At 36.0% G+C, this 19,457-nt stretch overlaps 1 protein-coding gene across 1 annotated transcript in view; it reads right to left on the bottom strand.

Moving 5' to 3' along the window:
* The window catches only part of ARMC4 (armadillo repeat containing 4), a 90,827-nt gene that overhangs the window by 16,516 nt on the left and 54,854 nt on the right, over positions 1-19,457 (bottom strand). The window contains exons 17-18 of the mRNA XM_035319284.1: positions 10,919-11,107; positions 10,102-10,323 (exon numbers count right to left, since the gene is read on the bottom strand). Of these exons, the coding sequence (XP_035175175.1) occupies positions 10,102-10,323; positions 10,919-11,107 (411 nt within the window). The remainder of the gene's footprint in view (positions 1-10,101; positions 10,324-10,918; positions 11,108-19,457) is intronic.

The following is a 19,457-nucleotide window of genomic DNA, read 5'->3' as shown; positions in this document are numbered from 1 at the left end:
AATGGATCCGATGGATTAATTAAAAATATATATATTCATACTTATAAGCATGTATGTATACACATCAAGAAGCATATTATACACTCAGAAATGTGAGGCTCTGTTTTGCTGTCTTATTATACTAAAGACTTTAAATTAGTTTTCAGCATCCCTGCTCAAGTTCCTACTAGCTACAACAACCAATATTCTGGAAAGTATCTACAGATACTTCATAATATTAAGAAAATTAAGCATTTCTATGGTGTGCAAGTAATTCAATGAATGAGACCACAGAGAAAGGCTAAAGACCAGTTCTATACACTGGCAGGTTGGATAGACACTTTCAATATTAAAAAAGGTCAGTTCACAAATGGAAAATCTGATCTGCATTTCAGATATGCACTGTAATTATGGAGTTAATGGTTCCTCTGGCCCAAACATGCTCATATGCAATGGAATAAGAACAGAAGAAAACAGACTTGTTCACAGTACAGGACAAAATACCATCTTTACATGAACTTATCTGGATAACAAAAACAGCTCATAACAAAACAGAGCTCAACAGAGGCTAATGCACTCTGACTATCTGTAGACAGCAGAAAACTGCAAATAGTACCAGCTATGGTTCTCATATGAGTTAAGGTCCTTAATGTCTGAGTGACTGGATACTATCTGGTAGCCCTGCTGCCTTGATTTGCACAAAAAGCTTATAATCAGTATTTTGTATTTATACTTTCCTCATGACAACTGATTTGCAGCTACGAATTAGCAGTGCTTGTATCTTGTTTTGCTTGAATTATCAAGTATGAGTAATATAATTTTTCTACAGTTTTTTTTTTTTTTTTTTTTTTCTACCATTTCAATCCTATCTGTTTATTCACCTCCACCTTGTGCCCTACAAGAATTCTGAGGTCTTGCTCTGATGTAGCTATACATCACTGCCCAGCAAAGTAAACTACTCAGCTGTGATCAACGGCTTTAAACACCATCCGTGTGCAGACTCTTAAGTACAGATAAATAAATGAATAAATGGCAAATTAATAACGCTACTTATTAATTAATTTGTTGTGAATTCAAGCACAAACTTTACTCAAAGTCAGAACACTGGGAGATTCTCAGATGAGATACTGGAAATTACCTCACTGAGAAGATATCCCTGAATGTTTTAAAATACTTATGTACCATCTGATCAGCTGCTTACAAATGTAGAGTATTCATTGGCAAGCAGAATAGGTGTTTTTAGCTTCATACTTTACAATTGAAACCACTGGTATTCTTTTCACAGATTTTAATCCATTTGTGTCTACATAATTCAACTCTCAGCCAGTGAACTTCAGTTTTCTAATAAATCATATCTCTGCCAAAAATGGAATCTTCCATTGCGGGAAGGCAATATTTTGTTTTATATGCATTGTAGGAAGGGTCAGTGTGTTTGTCTCTTAAGATTTTCCTCTCTAAAACAATAAAATGTGTGAATAAATTTTGTGCCTGCTTTTAAACTGTGAATTATTCATATCTAAAAGACAGCTAACTCATCTGAGATTTACAAAGTATATTGACAATTATTAAAACCTGATTTAAACTCCTGAAAAAAAGATACCAATTTATTTCGCAAGTTCTAAATTCACTGGTGATTTACATTAGCAATATTACCTTATGTTAATTTTTATCCCTGTGCATGAAAGCCAACATTATAGCACAGGAAGGTCTTACCTGGCAAACAGTCAAAGTAGAAAATTGGCCGAATATGAACTTTGAGGGCAATACTGTGGCCAAACAGAATAATGAAAATCTCTGATGTTCAAACAGAGCTTACATAGAAACAGGGAAGTTATTTTACCTGTTTTAAGTATCCATTCAACTACTACTGTAATATTGAATCCTGGTCAGAAGTATGGTGATATTCAATAAAAAGAAGGTTCAGAAATAAAGGTTCAGAACTGGCCCACCAAAATAAAGAATTGAAAAGATACAGATTCCACGAGAGATTACACTCATTTAGTTAATTAAAGAGATGACAATGGAATGATTTGATCTTACTCTATAAGAATGTAGATGAAAACAGAACTTATATAGGGCTTTTCAGTTTACAAAGCAACAGTATCATACATGTAATGGCATAGATAAAGTTAGACAAACTTTACGCTACAAATAAGGTGCAAATGTTTTTATGGGGAAGGTATTTAACTACTGGAAAAAGTTTTGATGGCTCCAGTGGATTTTCCATCGCTGGAATTTTTTAAGTAAAGAGTCAGTGTTTTTCTAAAAGATATACTCTATTCCAAACAGAAATAAATTGAAGCAATGTCTGGTTTGTATGAGCAACGCTAGTCAGACTAGACCATTACAATGGTCTCTTCTGGTATTATAGTGTACAATGTAGTACCATATTGTGTGTATCTATGATTATTCAACATTAAAATGGTGTCCAGTTTATGGGACTATAATCTTATTTAGGCTTTTAAAATATTGGCACATTACCTTTCTTCCAGCCCTGCAAGTTTCCCTGTACTGCACAGCTTGCTGAAAATCAACATTCAGGAGGATATTAATTCAAATTTAGCTGTCTGAAAGCTAGCTGTTTAGTCTGAGTTAGACACCTAGGTCCTTTCTATCTATACTCAATGGAGAAAGCTAGAAACCTTCATGAGTCTATTCCTTCCAGAGATATTGGGCATCTATTTTCAGCTAGCATAAGTCTACAGGTGCGCTTCTCTTTCCATTTGCTACAGAAGGTGTCTTAGTTAAGACTACTTTAAACTCCATACCTAAAAGTGGCCTAAGTTAGATGAAAGGAATCCAGACTTAATACTCCAAAGACCTTTTTCAAAATTCCTGGATTCAAGTTAGATCCACTAAGTTAAAGCATCTGTCTTTATTAGATCACGTTTAAAGGGTGCTTCAGTTACTGTTGGGCCGATAGCGTTTCATCACAATCTTATCATAAATGTATGTCATCTGTATTTTTCCAAGAAAAGAATAAAGTAGTTTTTGAATAGCTCTTCCTTACTCTGCTATTGTTCAGAATTCTGTCATTCCTATCTAATAATGAACTGGATGCATAGCCATTTATGTCCACTTAAGAATAAGAGAATTTATGTTCTCCACTGCCCTGGGGAGGGATTCCCCCCTTTAAGCACAGATATCTACAGTGCAGATGTGTAGATCTGATCTTTGAACCTGCACTCTCATTATAAACAAACAAGACCAGATAATAGTACTGGAAGAGACTGAAGTGCCTTATCTTTGCATGTATGTCTAAATTAGGAGAGATGAAACACAGTAAAGAATCTATTCCTCCTCCTTGACTATTACAGGAACTTAGGTGACTACTTCAGATGGGTTTGTCCACAGCATAAACATTTACAGTTAAGATGAATGATGGATTTTTTTCTTTGACATCGTGATCTTGGGTGCTTATTTTCACTTGTTCTTACTTTATGCTATTTTTTTTTTTTCTGTACTTTGATAATCTCCTCAGAAGTCTCATTAGCCTCACTATAAAAGACTGGCCTCGACCCTGTATGTGATGAAGCCATTCAAGCTCCCTAGGCCATCTTTACAGAAAGAATAATCACATTTGACAAAAAAACGAAGCCAGAAATCCACTTTCACAATAGAATACCTTTCATCTTCCTTCATTTGCAAAGTAAGAATGCCCAGGAAAACTCAGTTACATGTTTCTCACTTGCATATATTTCTTTATATCTTTCCAACTATCTGAAGTATTTTAGAAGGTATATTATGAGCAGTTTCATAAGTGCCTATATACAACACCACCCCAGCTCATCCACTTCAAAAGCATATCCCATTCTACAACTTGCCAAGAAAGCCAAGAAAAAATGTGGCTCTAACACACAGAATTGTTGTATTAGTTTAATATGGTGACATGGCCTCTAGGAAAAGCCCACGATTAAAATATTTTTTCAGGATGTTCGCACGACTTGAATTCTTCCTCTAGCACATGTTTAGACTCATCTTTTCACTACTAAAGAAATTGTACTTCCTCATCTGTCTGCACCTTGCGGAACAGACTTTCTACAATTCACCTTAAAAGATCAGCCCTGTAAAAAACTGTGCTTTTTAGCTGAGATCTTTTCATGGAGAATTTTGTGTGTTCTAAGGTTTCAACGGCACTCAACCACAGGTAGAAATCTTTGTCCCTTTGCAACAGCTACATTTTGTGAGGGGTTTTCTGCTGTATCCATGGAGAATGTGGTGATTGCTGAAGAATTCTAGTTGTCTGTGATGTTTCCTATTTCTCTTCTCTCAATTGTAAGAGACTCAAGTGTGATGAATGTTGCCTGCTTCTGCTTATCTTGGCTATAAACTCTTAATACACTGCTGGATTTCTCTTCCTCCTTGGTCTGTGGACAGCTATTTCCCATCTTGAAAACAGGGTGATGCCTGATCTTTAGTCTAATGTCTAAAAATTTCTCCAGTGTGCTAATGTCCCACGTCATTACTTGGTCTTTGTAAAAACAAATTTATTTTCCAGTACAGACATTCATTTTTACTTTAGAAAGAGGAAATATTTTCTAGTGTTTGATAGAAAGAAAGCATTGATTCATCTCTCACAGGTCATAACAATTGTTCCATTCCTAGCCATAAGACTATTGAGCATGGAACTGAACATACAAGAAAAAAATCATGAACTGCCTTTCTAAACTTCCTCCAATATCATCTTGGTTTCCCACTCAAAATTTCACATGGCAGTTGACATACACCAGTATTTCCTGACATTTTTGTTACATAGCCTTGCATGAGAAACCTGACTGTACTTTGGGTACGCCATGAATAGGTGAGAACTAGGAACACTGGCTTTCTCCCGCAGCTGTGCACATACACCTGTTGCTTTGACATGAGCGATTAGCAAACACTGTTTGCAGCAGTGGCAAAAATGTGAAATATGAATATTTGCCTGAAACTAGTTTCCCTATATATTTTTATTCCTGGTGTCATTCACATACAGATTACATAGTGAACAGTCAGAAGTCTGGTGCTTTGAGAAAGTCTCTGGCCAACTGTTCAAGCACTCAGCAACTGTGTCATTCATGCAGAGTAAATGTTTCCCTGAAGCATCAGACTTTCTGTGCATGTGAACACAGCTCATGAATATGTGCTAAGAAACATCTGGGAGTCTGCATGTACTGCAACCAAGTCAGAACTACAGCAGCTGTGCCATTAATCCAACCAGGCATGATTACCAAATTACCAGAATCTGGTAAAAGGATGAAAAAAAATCAAAGGAACCCAGAGAAATTTTCCAGAAGCAAAAATATAATGGTTTATGGAAAATTCCAAACACAACAGTCCCTGCATAAATACAAAAGAATGCTTTCATTTAGCCCTTCATTGGAGGGGCTAGAAGAATGAAAACTCCCAGATATTCTGTGATCATCTTGGTACAGAAGTGCAGTGCAAAGGTACCCAATAGCACAGACAGAGTAGTAATGCAACTAATCTTACCTGTGCCTGGCAGACCAACTGAATACATCAGGCAAGATTTAGCATTGTACTGACTCTTCCATTTGATTTAATAAACCTCCTCCACCCACTCTCCTTTCCATCTGGGAATTTCTGAAACTCCAGTAATTGATTCCTGATGGTAACTCCAACAATGCCAGCATGCAATTCAAGTTCCTAAGTATTGCTGGATTGGCCAGCTGTCATGATGTCCATGTTGTGCCTAATGATCTGCTCAGCTCTGGCAACATCTGGACAAAGCCAATTTTGCTAGAACTTCTGGAGAAACTGCTTTAAGTCCATCAGAACATATTTTCTCAAACTGCCCACCAAGCTTCACCTATTATATGATCATCCTCACTAGATAGGAGCCGCTATGTCTCATTGATCTGCTATATCCCTTGTATCTAAATCCTACAAAAAGGCCTGTCTGTTGTTTTACATTGCTTTGCTCTTCGGCTATTCCAGGTATTTAACACAATATATATAAGCATTAGAAAAAGGTTGGAAATCTCACAGCAGGATAACTGCTAATTTAAACACCCTTTATTTAGGGTTAGAAGTTCCAGATGGTCTCAGGTGTTTTCCTCTTGTGCTTGGGAGAACTCCATCCTTTAAATGATAGGGTTGAAAACAAACTACACCTTTTTTTTTTTTTTTTTTTTTTTTTTAAAAAAAAAAAAAAAAAACATGAATAAGTCTATACTGCCTTATAGTACTAGAATAAGGCCAATCTAATACTGAGCTCCATGCTAACAAAGCTATACCAATAAGAAATCTCAAGACAGCTCAGAAAACTAGGTCTGATGACCTCTCACTGCACATCTGTCACTTTATGATGTAGGGAGAATGGAACAGAGTTAAAGATTTTTGCAGTTTATTAACATGGATCTCTGAGCCATGTTAACTTCAATGCATACTCTGGTAGTGGATTCTCCATGTGTATATACTAGTTGAAAGGCAAAATTAATTTTGCAGTACATCCTGGAGTCCTGATTCCCAATTGTTCATACATACTGTGGTTCCAGTCTTTCTTCTGCATTTCCTTTTTTTTTTTTTTTTTTCTGCACAAACCAGAATGTAAGAGTCCTGGTGTGCATCCAGGTTTAGCCTCAATGTGCAGTCAGCATGTGGCCAGGCTGTGCACCGGGACACAAGAGCTGGGAACTGCTCTAGGGGTCCCCCTGTTTAGGCTTACCCATTTTATCAATTCACCTTGTGTTAATGATTTCTTACAGACTTAAACAAATAGAGCTTTTATAACAGCTGCATTTATAGTCATTATTTCAGAACAAAGTTTCCATAAAATGTTATTTTAAAATATCTGAATAATTAAAAAATACAGAAATACTGTTTGTGAAGTGTGTTGTTTAGGTATGTAAAATTACTTTCTTGTTATCCAGATTAAATGTCTCTGGCATCTGTAATTAAGCACTTCCATGAAGGTTCACTGGAATGTGACTGAAAACAAACACACAGAAAAATGAAATATGTGCAGGCATTGAATTAAAAACAAAAACAAAAAACATGTAGCTTACCTAGTTACGTACAGCTCTTAGCCCTAAGTATGAGACATGTTTAAAGAATTTGTTTAGCTGGATGGATTTCTTACAATAATTCATTTATTTTAACTTTAAAAGCATCAAACTTGTTTTAAAGGTTCATATTACAATAATAAATTTCCCATTGCTACAAACTGGGTGGGTGATTCTGGGACTTCAGAGTCTTTGCTACACACACTGACTGCAGTAGGACGTGGAACAGAAGACAGTTTACTTGAAGAGCTGGACAGATCTCAGGTTTATGGTAACTTAGTACATTTGACTTTGCATTGGCTGACAGTCTTTGGTATAGATGGCATCAGCCATCTGATTAGTTTGACTCAATTTATCTGAGAAAACACTATGCCAAACTTCCCTTATTTTTGCTTTGGTGGGGGCTAGTAAAAGCTAATCCTTCAGGTAAATTGCTGTGCCAAGCACAGCTCATTTTTACTACCAATAAGCAAACTGAGCACTAAGGAATCGTGTTTTCCTACCTATGCATTTGTTTCACAGTCACATCCTAGCTATGAGAAGATTCCAGTTTACCAAAGTGAACAGCTTATGGCATGAATCAACAGTGGGGCCCTTGAACGTTATATACTTATAACGTTATATACTAAATCACTTCCAAAAATCCTTCCCAAGACATTCGCACATTGCAATACTTAGAAGAAATGAAGAATTATTCCAGGTCCCTCATGGCAGTGTGGTCACAGGTGTTTTCATCTTAATGCTCTTCTTTAAGCTCTTAATTCTTAAACAGGTTTAGTTGCCTTTTGAAGATTTGTTATGGAACCAGTTTTGTTTGCAGTCAAACTGCTTTCCCCCAAAATTGAGATCATGTGAACTACAGAGGAGGATTAGTCAAACCTTGTAGAGTTTTGGAATACTTCAAGGCAGGTGAGAAAACACTGCATCTCTTAGTTCCTTACATTTGCAGAGCAGACCTAAAATTCAAGTGAATTTTGTGTTCATGGAATGAATATTCCATTTCTTAATGATGAAGAGTGGAATTCAGACACTTTATCCTACAAATTTCCATAACTACCTAAACAACAGAGTGATTGTATCTATTCCTTTACCAATATTTCTTTTGAGATACCCACCTGACCAAGTAGTTTCATCAACATTATATAGAGTGGCTGCTTCTGCATACTGAATGGCAAAGCCTATTATGATAGATATGGCTATTTTTGCTAATTGGATATGCTACAGGTATGGATCAATAAAGTACTCTGAGAAGCTGCTTCACTATCAAAACATAGTGAAGAGGGGTTTTGCAAAGCTCACTCATTATTTTTCATCTGCTAGAAATCAGATGATCTGAATCACTCAGATTGGAAGCTATCACATGAGGTCATCTAGGCTGACCTACTACTTAAAGCAGGGTCAACACTGAATTCACACTGCTGATGGCTTTGTCAAGACAGGTCTTGAAATTCTCTTGGATGGAAACTCCCCAACCACTCTAGGAAATTGTTCCAGTGCTATATTACCCTCCTGGTAGATTTTTTTTCCCTTATATCCAGATGGAACACATCAATTTCCATTTATGATCCCTGTCTCTTATCTTCCTATCATGCAATTCAGTAAAGAGCCTGCCTGTGTTCCCTCACTAAATTTCTCTTAGATATCGGCAGGTTGCTATTACGGAACTCTATCCAAAGGTCTTCTTTCTCAAAGCTAGACATGTTCAGTTCCCTCACAAGTTATGCACTTCAGATTCCAACCATCTTGGTGGTGTTCTTCTGGATTTGCTCAGATTAATCCACATCTTACTTGAAGTGGAAGCCCAAAGTGGACACCTGGTGTGATTTAACAAGTGCTAAGTCACTAACTCTGACTGATAGGCTATGCTGCTGCTAACACAGGCCAATATCACTCCCAGGCCTTTATCACTCCCAGGGTGCCCTATTGGCTCATGTTCTGCTTGCTGAACCAAACCCCTTTGTCCTTTTCAGCTCCACTGCTACCCTGGTAGTTAATCTTGCGATGGACCAAAATGTAGCTGCTTCCTGTCATATTAATAATGTATACCTGCTTCTATGATACAAATGCACTTCTGTCCTGGCCCACTTGATGAGAATTGGTCATATGCACTCTCAGATGTTTAGGCCATCCATCAGTTATGAGGTGGCAGAAACTTTGACTTTGGTTCTGTGCTGGAGCCACATACTATTATGTGATCAAACACTTGTCTATTTCATTACAAAAATACAAGTTTCTTGTACACAGAAAGGGAAGCACACCCTGAGCAAAATGCTTAGATGCAACTGAGTTAATACAAGTTCATTTATTTTATAATTCATCTTTCCTTTTATCAGGTCTCTTTTCTCCCCTTTAACATACTATAGTAATTCCAGAACATTGTGAACAATATAAAAAGAGAGCACCTATGCTATTTTTTGTATATCCCTACTTATCTGCAAGTGCAAATAAATGCTTTTAATTGGTGTAAATATTTTAACTAGGACTAAAAACTGAAAATGAATCTAGACTCAGATGGAATTACTATAAAAGCACATCACCAGAAATTAGCAAAAAATGGCAATTCCTAAAATTTCTATCTCTAAGGCCATAATCCTTCTCTCTCCTGTGAAATAACTTTACTGGCTTCAACTTGTGAGATAAAACTTTGATAGAAATCTTTTAGACAGAAAAAATATTTTTAGAGAAAGGCCTTTGGAGAATATTCTCATGCTTTACTCCTAAAATATGTTTTCCTATAAGTGAATACAGAACTCACTGAAACGGCTCCAGGTAAGCTAAGCCTTTGTTTCATTCTTAATTTTAATTTGTTCCCAAATCCAGTTACACTCAGTTCCAAGGTAGCTTTCTGTCATACTGGCCAACTCTCTGTGATGATAAAATGCTGATGTAATGTCACTAGCAGCTGAGGTCAAGTCAAGTCAAGCACTCTAGAGGTGAATGTCCACATCACAACAACCACCAGGCTGTGATAACTCTAGCACTACTCTTCCCTATTCCACTACTTAATCAAACTTTTCTAAGAGAAAGCTCAGAATATTTGAGGTACACAGCAGCATTCAAAAACTATTTCAAAAGAAAGGTCTGTTTTTGACCAAGCCAAATAAGAAAATTTCCACCTCACCTTCACCACTCCGTTTTCATGCATGGTGATACAGTTGCTGGGATCCTCTGAAAGTTGATATAAAGCCTGAGCTGTAGCTCTATGAACCAAAGGATCATTTGACTTCAAGTAACGTACTAAGGGAGCTACAGCCTTGCTCTCTCCAAAGGTAACTCTATTGCTTCCCCACATGCAACAGTGAGAAATGGCCTCTGCTAAGTGACGTCTTAATTTGTCATTGTTCTGAAAAAGGTAAAAAAATAATAAATTAAAAACAATATAATACAATAAAAATTTCATAGGAAAGCAGTACTGTATTCTAAAACATTTTTATGCCCTATTTTAATTTACTACAATTAAAAATTGGAGAGAACTATGAGGCATGGAGCCCTTATTACTCTCTTTGGAAGAAGTGCAGTGAATTTTTATATTATTTTAAAGGTGCTTTTAGACTGACTGGAAATTAGGTAAGATTAGCATTAAAATTTAACATATAGCCCATCACTGAGATTCTCTGTGCATTTCAGATTTATTGCTCTCTCAACCATTTGTACTTTTTCCATACAGCAGCTGCATTTCTGAAGAGCAATATTCAGCAACAGTGATTATTAAAATGAAGCTCATCTTCCACAGCAATTTTAGTACCAGCCACAGAGTGCTTTCATGTCCAATATACATCTCATGGAGGAGGAATTCTGCATCTCTTCCTAATAGCTGCTGCAAAATCTATCACTCATGTCACAACCTTTTAGTTGGGTATAATGCAGATTGATATAAGAAACTCAGATACTTAATATAGTATGTTTAGTATGATACTTAATATAGTATGTTTACTTACTGTGTTTGCTAGTTTAGACAACAGAGGGACAACTCCGTGATCTGTTATAACAGCTAAATTTTCTTCATCTTTAGCTATATTTGTAATGGCTGCACATACACTTGCTAAAACTTCTTTATTCTTTGATTTTAGCAGATTGACTATCAGTTCCAAGCCACCAACAAAGGACCGAACCATCTCCCCAGCATCCTAAACAAGAATCGTAAGAAACATTATTTTAAAATATTCAATATATATTTTATGTGACTGTTAAAAAAAAGAGATTGGCATGACATAATTATTCCAAACTTCAGCTAGTGTTCTGTCACCTTCACCAAGAAATATGGCTAATTTGGAACTCAAAACTCTTGACTGACAGATAAGAGTTAGACTGTTTTGAATAGCACCATCTAAGCAGAAATTCAATGCCTAAATAAAGGTATCTAGTGCCATTTTAGATGACACGGTATTCTTTATGACCTCAAGCTGTCACTTCCAATGGTGTGCAAGTTTATCTTATCTGCTGTACTTGCCAGGCATGTGCCTCATATACCCTTGGGCACCTTAAAGACCAAATAGACACTCCTGTTTAGGCTCTACTACTGTCTTCTGTTTCTCACATGAAGTCTGACAGCTAAGACAAAAGAATGGTAATGTTCTTTTCTTATACCAATGCAAATGACTATTCAGGAATAGTTGCAAACTTATTCAAGAGGCAGTTACACAAGTCTTGACAGCAACTGAGAGAACCAAGGTACACTTCAGAGTATGATCAACATAAAATGTGGCTAGTGGATACAAACACAATTCTAGAAGAATGTCTAAGTATGCTTTTAGAAAATAAATAGAAAACTAAACATGGTATGTTCAGAATAAAAGTTAATTTCAAACAAAATATAGTTATAATGTTGAAGTCCTTGCAGCAGAACTGTATCATAGAATCATTACAGTTGGAAAAGATCATCTGTCCCAACCATCCCCCTACCACCAATGTCACCCACTAAACCACGTTCCTAAGCACCATGTCCAGGCTTTCCTTAAACACCCCCAGGGATGGTTACTCCACAGCCTCCCTGGGCAACCCATTCCAATGCCTGACTGCTCTTTCTGAGAAGAAATTTCTCCTAATTTCCAACCTAAATCTCCTTTGGTGCAATTTAAGGCTGTTCCCTCTAGTCCTAATGCTGGTTATCTGTGAGAACAGGATGATCCCCAGCTCCCCACAGCTTCCTTTCAGGTAGTTGTAGAGAGCAATGAGGTGTCCCCTGAGCCTCCTCTTCTCCAGACTAAACTACCCCAGTTCCCTCAGCTGCTTCTAGTAGATGTTAAAAGCTTTTATGTTTGAAATTGACAAGACAAATTTACAGAAAAAAAAAAAAAAAGGTTATTTAATTTAAAAGTATTCCCTCTGATCTGAAAAGTTTCTGGGCCACAGATTTCTCAATGGTGGGAGAGAGTTTTGCGGAGGGGAGCCACTGCTACAAGTTTGCCCCACTCTTCTACATTTCCTTAGGCATCCCTCGTAGGCCAGTATGAGAAACAGAATACTGGGTGAGTGTTACTCTGGTCTAGCACAGAATTGGCTGTTCTCACACTTTTGTGTTTATTAGTCAACTCAAATTAGCAAGCACATGTTTACATGTTAATGTGTAAAACAGAAAACCATCAGCTTTGGCACTGCAAGACTGAACTAACAGGTATGGAATTCATTTGGTTGCCTCAGGCAAATGGGAACTGGCAGTTATCTGATAAAGTGACATGCAGCATACAGTACTTCATGTACCCTTAAAAGCACACAGGATATAAATCTAAGTTTGTTTAAGCACAGTTTCTTAACTGATTAAATTACATAGTCACTGACCAATGCTGTACACCAAGATTCACTGTAGTCTGTTAAAAACTGAGATCTCTGAAAAGAAACATATTGCTATTTCTTTGGTAAGATGTTCCACCATGTAAGATTACATGACTTTAGTCAACCTCTTTTCAGCTTCCTCCTAGACAGAAACAATGACAGAATAGAAAAACATCAACTTATTCCAACGATTTTTTATGTTTATTCAATCTGTGGGTAATTCCAAGCAGCATTCTGCCAACCACCTAGAAAGGTTCTTAGGATGCCTAGTTACACAAAACCTAAGAGACAGCACTGCAAAATGCAGCATCATTTCCAGAAACTTTACTGCAAGTATAATAATTAGCAAAGGAGTGGATGGAACTTCAAGTGCATAGCCTGATGATATCAAGCTTTATAATGTAATCTGGAGAAATCACTTTGTTGTTTGAATGGACCCTTCAGTTACTTTAGTTGAGTAGATCTTTATACTGAGCATAGATATATGTGTCTTATTACCACTTCTTTATATATATTTATATGTTTAAATATGTTCATATTCTATAATCCAGCCCAACATTTTCTGGTAAATTTTCAATCTTTCAGGTGTTGATATGGAAAGATGAACAGTTTTTGTGAAGTTCGTTGTCCAGTGAATATAGAAACCAGCAAATGACTACACTGTGGCTAACAAGGATTTCTGTAGAGCAAAACTTAAGCAAATGAACTGTTGATAAAGAAATACATAAAAGGCAGAAACACTGTGGGCAAAAACTTTAGGTATTTTTGATGGTCATCTAATTTTTATGGAAAACTATTTACCAAAAGTATGCCACTAGTGCCCCAATCTTACTATTCGCAAAAGGGTTAGTCACCAGGATACAGTTTTTATGAACAACTAGAACAGCCAGTATGGTAAACAAGATCAAAGATCTTTTGCATTAAAAGGACAGGGTTAGATACAATCCCATTAAAGGATCCGGTTCCTAAAAGGAAGCACTATTGGATTAAGAGTTTTAGAAACCTGCTAGAAGCAGGGTAAGAGAAAACAAAATAATCCTGAACTTGAGGGTACAAGAATGAAATGATCACTATATGAAGTTTGATAGGAAAAGAAAGAACAGAAAGGCAGGAACTCTTACACTGTATATCTAGCTGAAGACAACTATCAGGATAAAACTGGAGAGCACTATCTCTGAGAACTCCATTGATACTGTTTAGACAGCTGTATGCGATGGTTCTTTTTTGCTGTTTATAGTGATATTAGCAGGGCTTATTAAAGCTTTAGAGGACATCTGATAAGCACACACTCAGGTAGCAGGTGTTTTGATTGAGGGGATGCATTAATGATGCATTTAAGTGAAATACATTAAACGTAAATCTGGTAACAGCGAAAATGTTCTGTTACTCAGGATAGAGACGCTTGAAAGGTTCTGAATTCAAAACTGCCTGGGCCATACCCAGGCAGGACCTTTCCAACCACTTGGTCAGAAATATACTTAAAGAGCTAATCTTGGGCTCTGAGGTAAAACCCTTCTTGCTGATAACAATACCTAAGAAGTCCTAGTCCTGAAATATGTAAATGATGATATTTCCTTGAATCTCCAATTTGCATTTGAGCAATGTGAAGTACTTGGTGCTGAGGAGCAGTGATGACCAGAGCACTGTATCCTGGAAGAACCCTTGGTGTCTACTTTGAGAGGGCTAGGAAGCAACAGATATTATGGACTGTAAGAAGCTAAATTAAGTAGTGCATTTGAAAAATGAACTGCAGCACTCCAGTGGATCTTAGCATAGCTGTTCAATTATTTTAAAGTATAAAAACTTGTCTATAGGGAGCTACAGAGCTCCTTGCTATAAAAAAGGACCTTCAAAAGCAAAGTCTTCCATTGCAGGTCTTTGCATAGGGTAGGGGTACAAAAATAAGACCGTTTCCTCTAAGTAACTATACTACTTGCAATCAGCCTGGCATGTAGCTGCAGAGTATTGCTGACTCTTTTCAAGAAGGGTGCCAATACTATTGCTAAATTCAGGTAGATTAAGGCCTGAAAATGAATTCATGTAGGTAAGATGTTTGTAGGTGCAGTTGGCCAGATAATGCCAAGAAGTTACCTAAGAAGAACAGACATTGACTGAAAATCCTTCTTAGTGATTATCTAATTCTTCTATCAACCTAGTGGATATAGTGACTCTTTTGGTCTATATACACCTTCCTCTGGCAGCAGCTGCCATTGTTATTAAATTGGAAGGAAGGAGAAAAGGAAAAACTTGTGTCACTTGCTGGAATGAGACATTTTACTCATCCTCTTTTATGAAACTCTGTATGACACTGGATTTTACTAGAGCTGACGGCCAGGATACAGAAATACAGGGCTGAATGACAATAATACATTAGAAATACAAGGCAAAAGTAAGATAGTGAAGGCACATGGATTCAAAACCTGATCCGACTGAATATGTTTAAGAATGCTAACCTTATTATTAGTTCTAATAAAGATCTGCAATCATCTATCAGCACCAAGGACATGTTCTTCTGAAAAGAACAGTTAGGAACTCTGAAGAAGAAAATAGATACAAGGAGATTCTTGGTGACATCTTGCTCTACAAAGGTGGCATTGGATGACCTGATGTCAAACTGTTACCACACAGAAAGAGAGTAAAAGTGACTGGCTCAATGGTCAGAAGTAAATTTGTGGAAGAAATTTTAGCCTGTGCACTTCAGTGATGGTAAAAAATGCAGAGATGGAAAGAAAGGGCTACACATTGGAATTTCATTTATATGCTTCCCTCAACAGGTCAATAGGAGAATTTTGAATAAAATCTAACAGACTCTCTCCTGAAACCCTTTTGGACTGAAAGGTCTTAGGACTTCATGAAAGTGCAAACATGGACAGTATGCACTTTCCTAGGGCTAAGGAGTGACCATAAGACCAAGAATGGTTTTGATTATATTTATTTCTTTTTCAGAGCTGATTTATTAGCAGAGTATGACTCCAATTGTATTGTGTTAGTTTTGCTGAGCAAATCCATCAAACTGCTCATGGACTTGAAAAATAAAATTTTGTACTTCTTTAGTTCTGGGTCTACATGCTAAACAGAACTCTTAGCTGTGATGTTTCCTTCACACAGAAAGCAAAAGCAGTGGGTATCCCCATCAGGAATGTAATATTTTCCAACACAGGCAGGGAAATTCTTGAGACTGGAAGGGAAAAGTTAAAGCCATAGAGTTTGAGGATCAAAACCAGAAGCCAATGCGTGTGGAGAAAGGTAATATCCAACAGCAAACTTTGGGCTGAAATCCTAAAATTAACAGAATGAACAATACAGGTCCTAACAGAAATTAAAAGGGGATCTAGATATTTATGCAGAAGGACAACATGTGTTTGTGATTCAGAGAAGCAGCTGAGAGAAGCAGCAAAGGAAGGGCAGCACTCTGCCAATCCTGTTACCATGTGAGCTGCATGTAAAGGGAGGTGGGCATGTTTCCAATGGATGCTCTAGGATAAAAGTTTATCAATGCTAGTGTATACTATGAATATACCACAGTGTAAATAAACCTACAGACAATCACTTGAATAAAAACAGTATTTCTTGATAGGAATTTTCATGCCTAACATGAGATTTTAAAATGACTAAAAGCAGGAAAAAATGTCTCACAGAGAAAAATTCTACAAATAAATTTCTTACTATATGTATCAAAGAGCTAAATGGCTAGAAACAGGAGAATAATGTATATTTTACATTTACTTACATTTCTTGAAACTTACTCCAGAAGTTGTGTTTAAATATTGGCTCAATAAATGGGAAAGGATTCTGTTCAACAAGTAAACTCTACAGTGTCTGAGATTTGTAAGGGGCTCAGCTATAAATGCAAATGATCCCGCTCTTCTGGACGGTTCAGATATCTGTGTATTATTCATGTTTTTTTAAGAAGTTTTGTGAAGAAAGAAGATAAACTGTATCCCACCCTAATGAATTAACATGTAAATCTTACATTGTGCTACCTGTACATATTTTCTCTCCAGATGATTATAACCCTATTTGTTAAATTTCTCTTCCGAGAAGCTTGCATTTTCCACATTTTGTTAAAATGTATGGGCATATTAAACTGACAGAATAATATATAAACAATCAAGCAGTAAGTAAAAGAAAGGAGTTTCAATAATCGTCTGTGAAACCAGCTAAACACAAGGACAGAACATTCTACCAGTGATGAAAAGCAGAGGGAAACTGCAGAAACCACATGTCAGGAAAGTTTCCCAAGTGTGATTGTGGGTGTAGTCTGGTGGTCTGTGCAAGACAAAGAGAAAAGCAAAAAAGCAAGAAATTTGAAGAACAATGAGCAGAAAGAAGGACTGAAATGAGAGCTTTAAAATCCATTATGTTACTTTTTCTTTCAAAGAATTTAAACAACAAATGCAATCTTTTTGATATCATTTAGCAAAACCACATATTTGCTTTGTACAGTAAATTTCTACTTTGTTAACTTTTACTGAAATGTGCATTTATTATATACAATTGTCATCATTTAAAGATACTTTCATATGAGGAAATTATATGAAGTTGTCCTTCTGATTGCAGAGGTCTGGATTCAGTTCTTTTAAATCTTTGAGTATACTTATATTAATTATCAGATAGATGTCCATACTGTAAAGTCTAAAGACATTTCTGTGATTTTAGTTTCCAAATCAAAGAGTTCCCTCAGGCATTTCCATCTATATTTTTGTAACATAAGAGAAAAGAAATAATATATAACATGTCTTTGGAATTATTTTGGTACTTTTCCTTTCAGGTAGAAAGAAAAGCTATCTTTAAATTTGACCTTATAAATTAATCAAAACACGACTTTTTTTTTGTGAGACTTAACCCAAAGGATTTGTCATTTCCAGCTATTTGTGTGTGTTAAGCTTTCACATTTACTTGTAGTTCTTAAAACTCACTGCAGAAATTAAAATGGCATTGTTTCATAGTCTGGGCTGTACAGCTTGGTTACTACTGGGTAATAACATGACTTTCGTATTGAACTTGAAGTGGAAAGTGTTCCATTTCCAGCCCAAGACTACAGCCACACTTAGCATTTATATACTGCAAACTCTGATCTATTAATAAAGCCACCATACTACAGTTACTTTCATGTTACTTATGAAGCTAATCAACAAATTTAAAGTATTTTGAAAAGCTTCAAGGACATCTTAGATATAGCTATACCAAAAAAAAAAAAAAGTAAAAAAAAAAAACGTATTTAAACTAATTTAGCTAATTTACCCCCACTTTACTTTACTTATAGGGACAGAACCTTACTTCTATTGTCCTCACAATACTACTCAGTTCAATTTAAATACAATTTTGTAAAAATGAAGTCCAAGATACAGCCTTTATAGACAAAAATATTTATAAAATCAGTCCCACTAATAAGCAATAAAATAGTTTTAGTTTAAACATCTAAGTGCATGTGTTAGTGAGAGGTAAATGCATCTGTTTAACAATGATATTTCCCAGGCTGAACAAAATAAGATCCCAAATCCAGAGACATTTAAAGATGAAATAAAAATCTAAAATGGTTTGGGGAAAGAGCAAGAGCATAGGAAATATCTTCATTTTAGATCATCACTGTTATAAGTTTTAATGTAATATTTAACCTAAGGTGACAGATACGGAAAAAAATATGGTCTGTTAAACTACTTTTTACATGGCAGAAGAAGATGGGAGGAGGTGATAGGATTTTTCATGACCTCACATGACCACATCTTTATCCTAACTACTGGGCAGCAAAGTTTTTATCCTCGAGAAATATGACAAATATTATTTCAAAACTGTATTCAAAGGGAGGAGTTTGCAATTTCAAGCAGTAAAAATAATATCTGGCATACATGCTGAGGACAGCAAAGTTACCTGTAGTACTAATAAAGCTGCATCCTGTTATTCATAATCATATATTTCCATCCTGAAGAGTATGACTATCAACAAAAATTAAATTAATTTTTCAGATATTTCTATACTGGCTACAAGAGCAAAAATACTGTGAGATAGACCAGCTCTACACAGTTGTTTTTATTTTTATTTTAATTGGGAGCAGAAAGCATTACAATATTTGCAGAAAAGACAGGTTTGGAAAAATCATTTGATCTTTGCAGTATTTATGCAAGAAGAACATTTGAGAATTTTTACTTCTCTTGTCATCATATTATATGGTTGTTTGGTTTGTGTGTTTGTGTATGTGTGTGTGTGTGTGAGTGGTTATTTTCATTATGTAAATAAAGTTCATCAGCCTTAAGTTGAGACGTACAGTATTTGAACAGGCACTACTGAGTTCTTTTATAACTGGATTCCCTTCTTACTTCTTCCAAAATGAATACTGGTTTCTTTATTTGAAAGATTTAAAGCTAAACACTGTATTACAAAAACACATTGTGTTTATCTTTAAAAATACTCCACTTGAAAGATAAAAGTTTCTCCACTAAAAACAAGTAGTATTTCACTCTCAGAACATCTTAAAAAGCTTAAGGTGTCAAACCTGATTTGTCAAATTGAAATGCTTTTGCCCAGAAAAGTGATGGTATGGCTGTGCAAATAAACTCTAATTAGCAAGAGTCATCTTTAAACTACCTCTTCTTCAATGAAGGAAGCAGTCCATTTCCATGCCCTCTTGCCAACCAAATTACTTATCCTAATGCACAACCTAATTAAAAATTCAAAATAAAGAAGTGCAACAGATAAATTTATATA

This window comes from Oxyura jamaicensis, chromosome 2 (assembly GCF_011077185.1).
Source record: "Oxyura jamaicensis isolate SHBP4307 breed ruddy duck chromosome 2, BPBGC_Ojam_1.0, whole genome shotgun sequence".
Classification (NCBI taxonomy): Eukaryota; Metazoa; Chordata; class Aves; order Anseriformes; family Anatidae; genus Oxyura; species Oxyura jamaicensis.
Note: the sequence above shows the minus strand (reverse complement) of the source record. Positions and strands in the feature narration are given on the sequence as shown.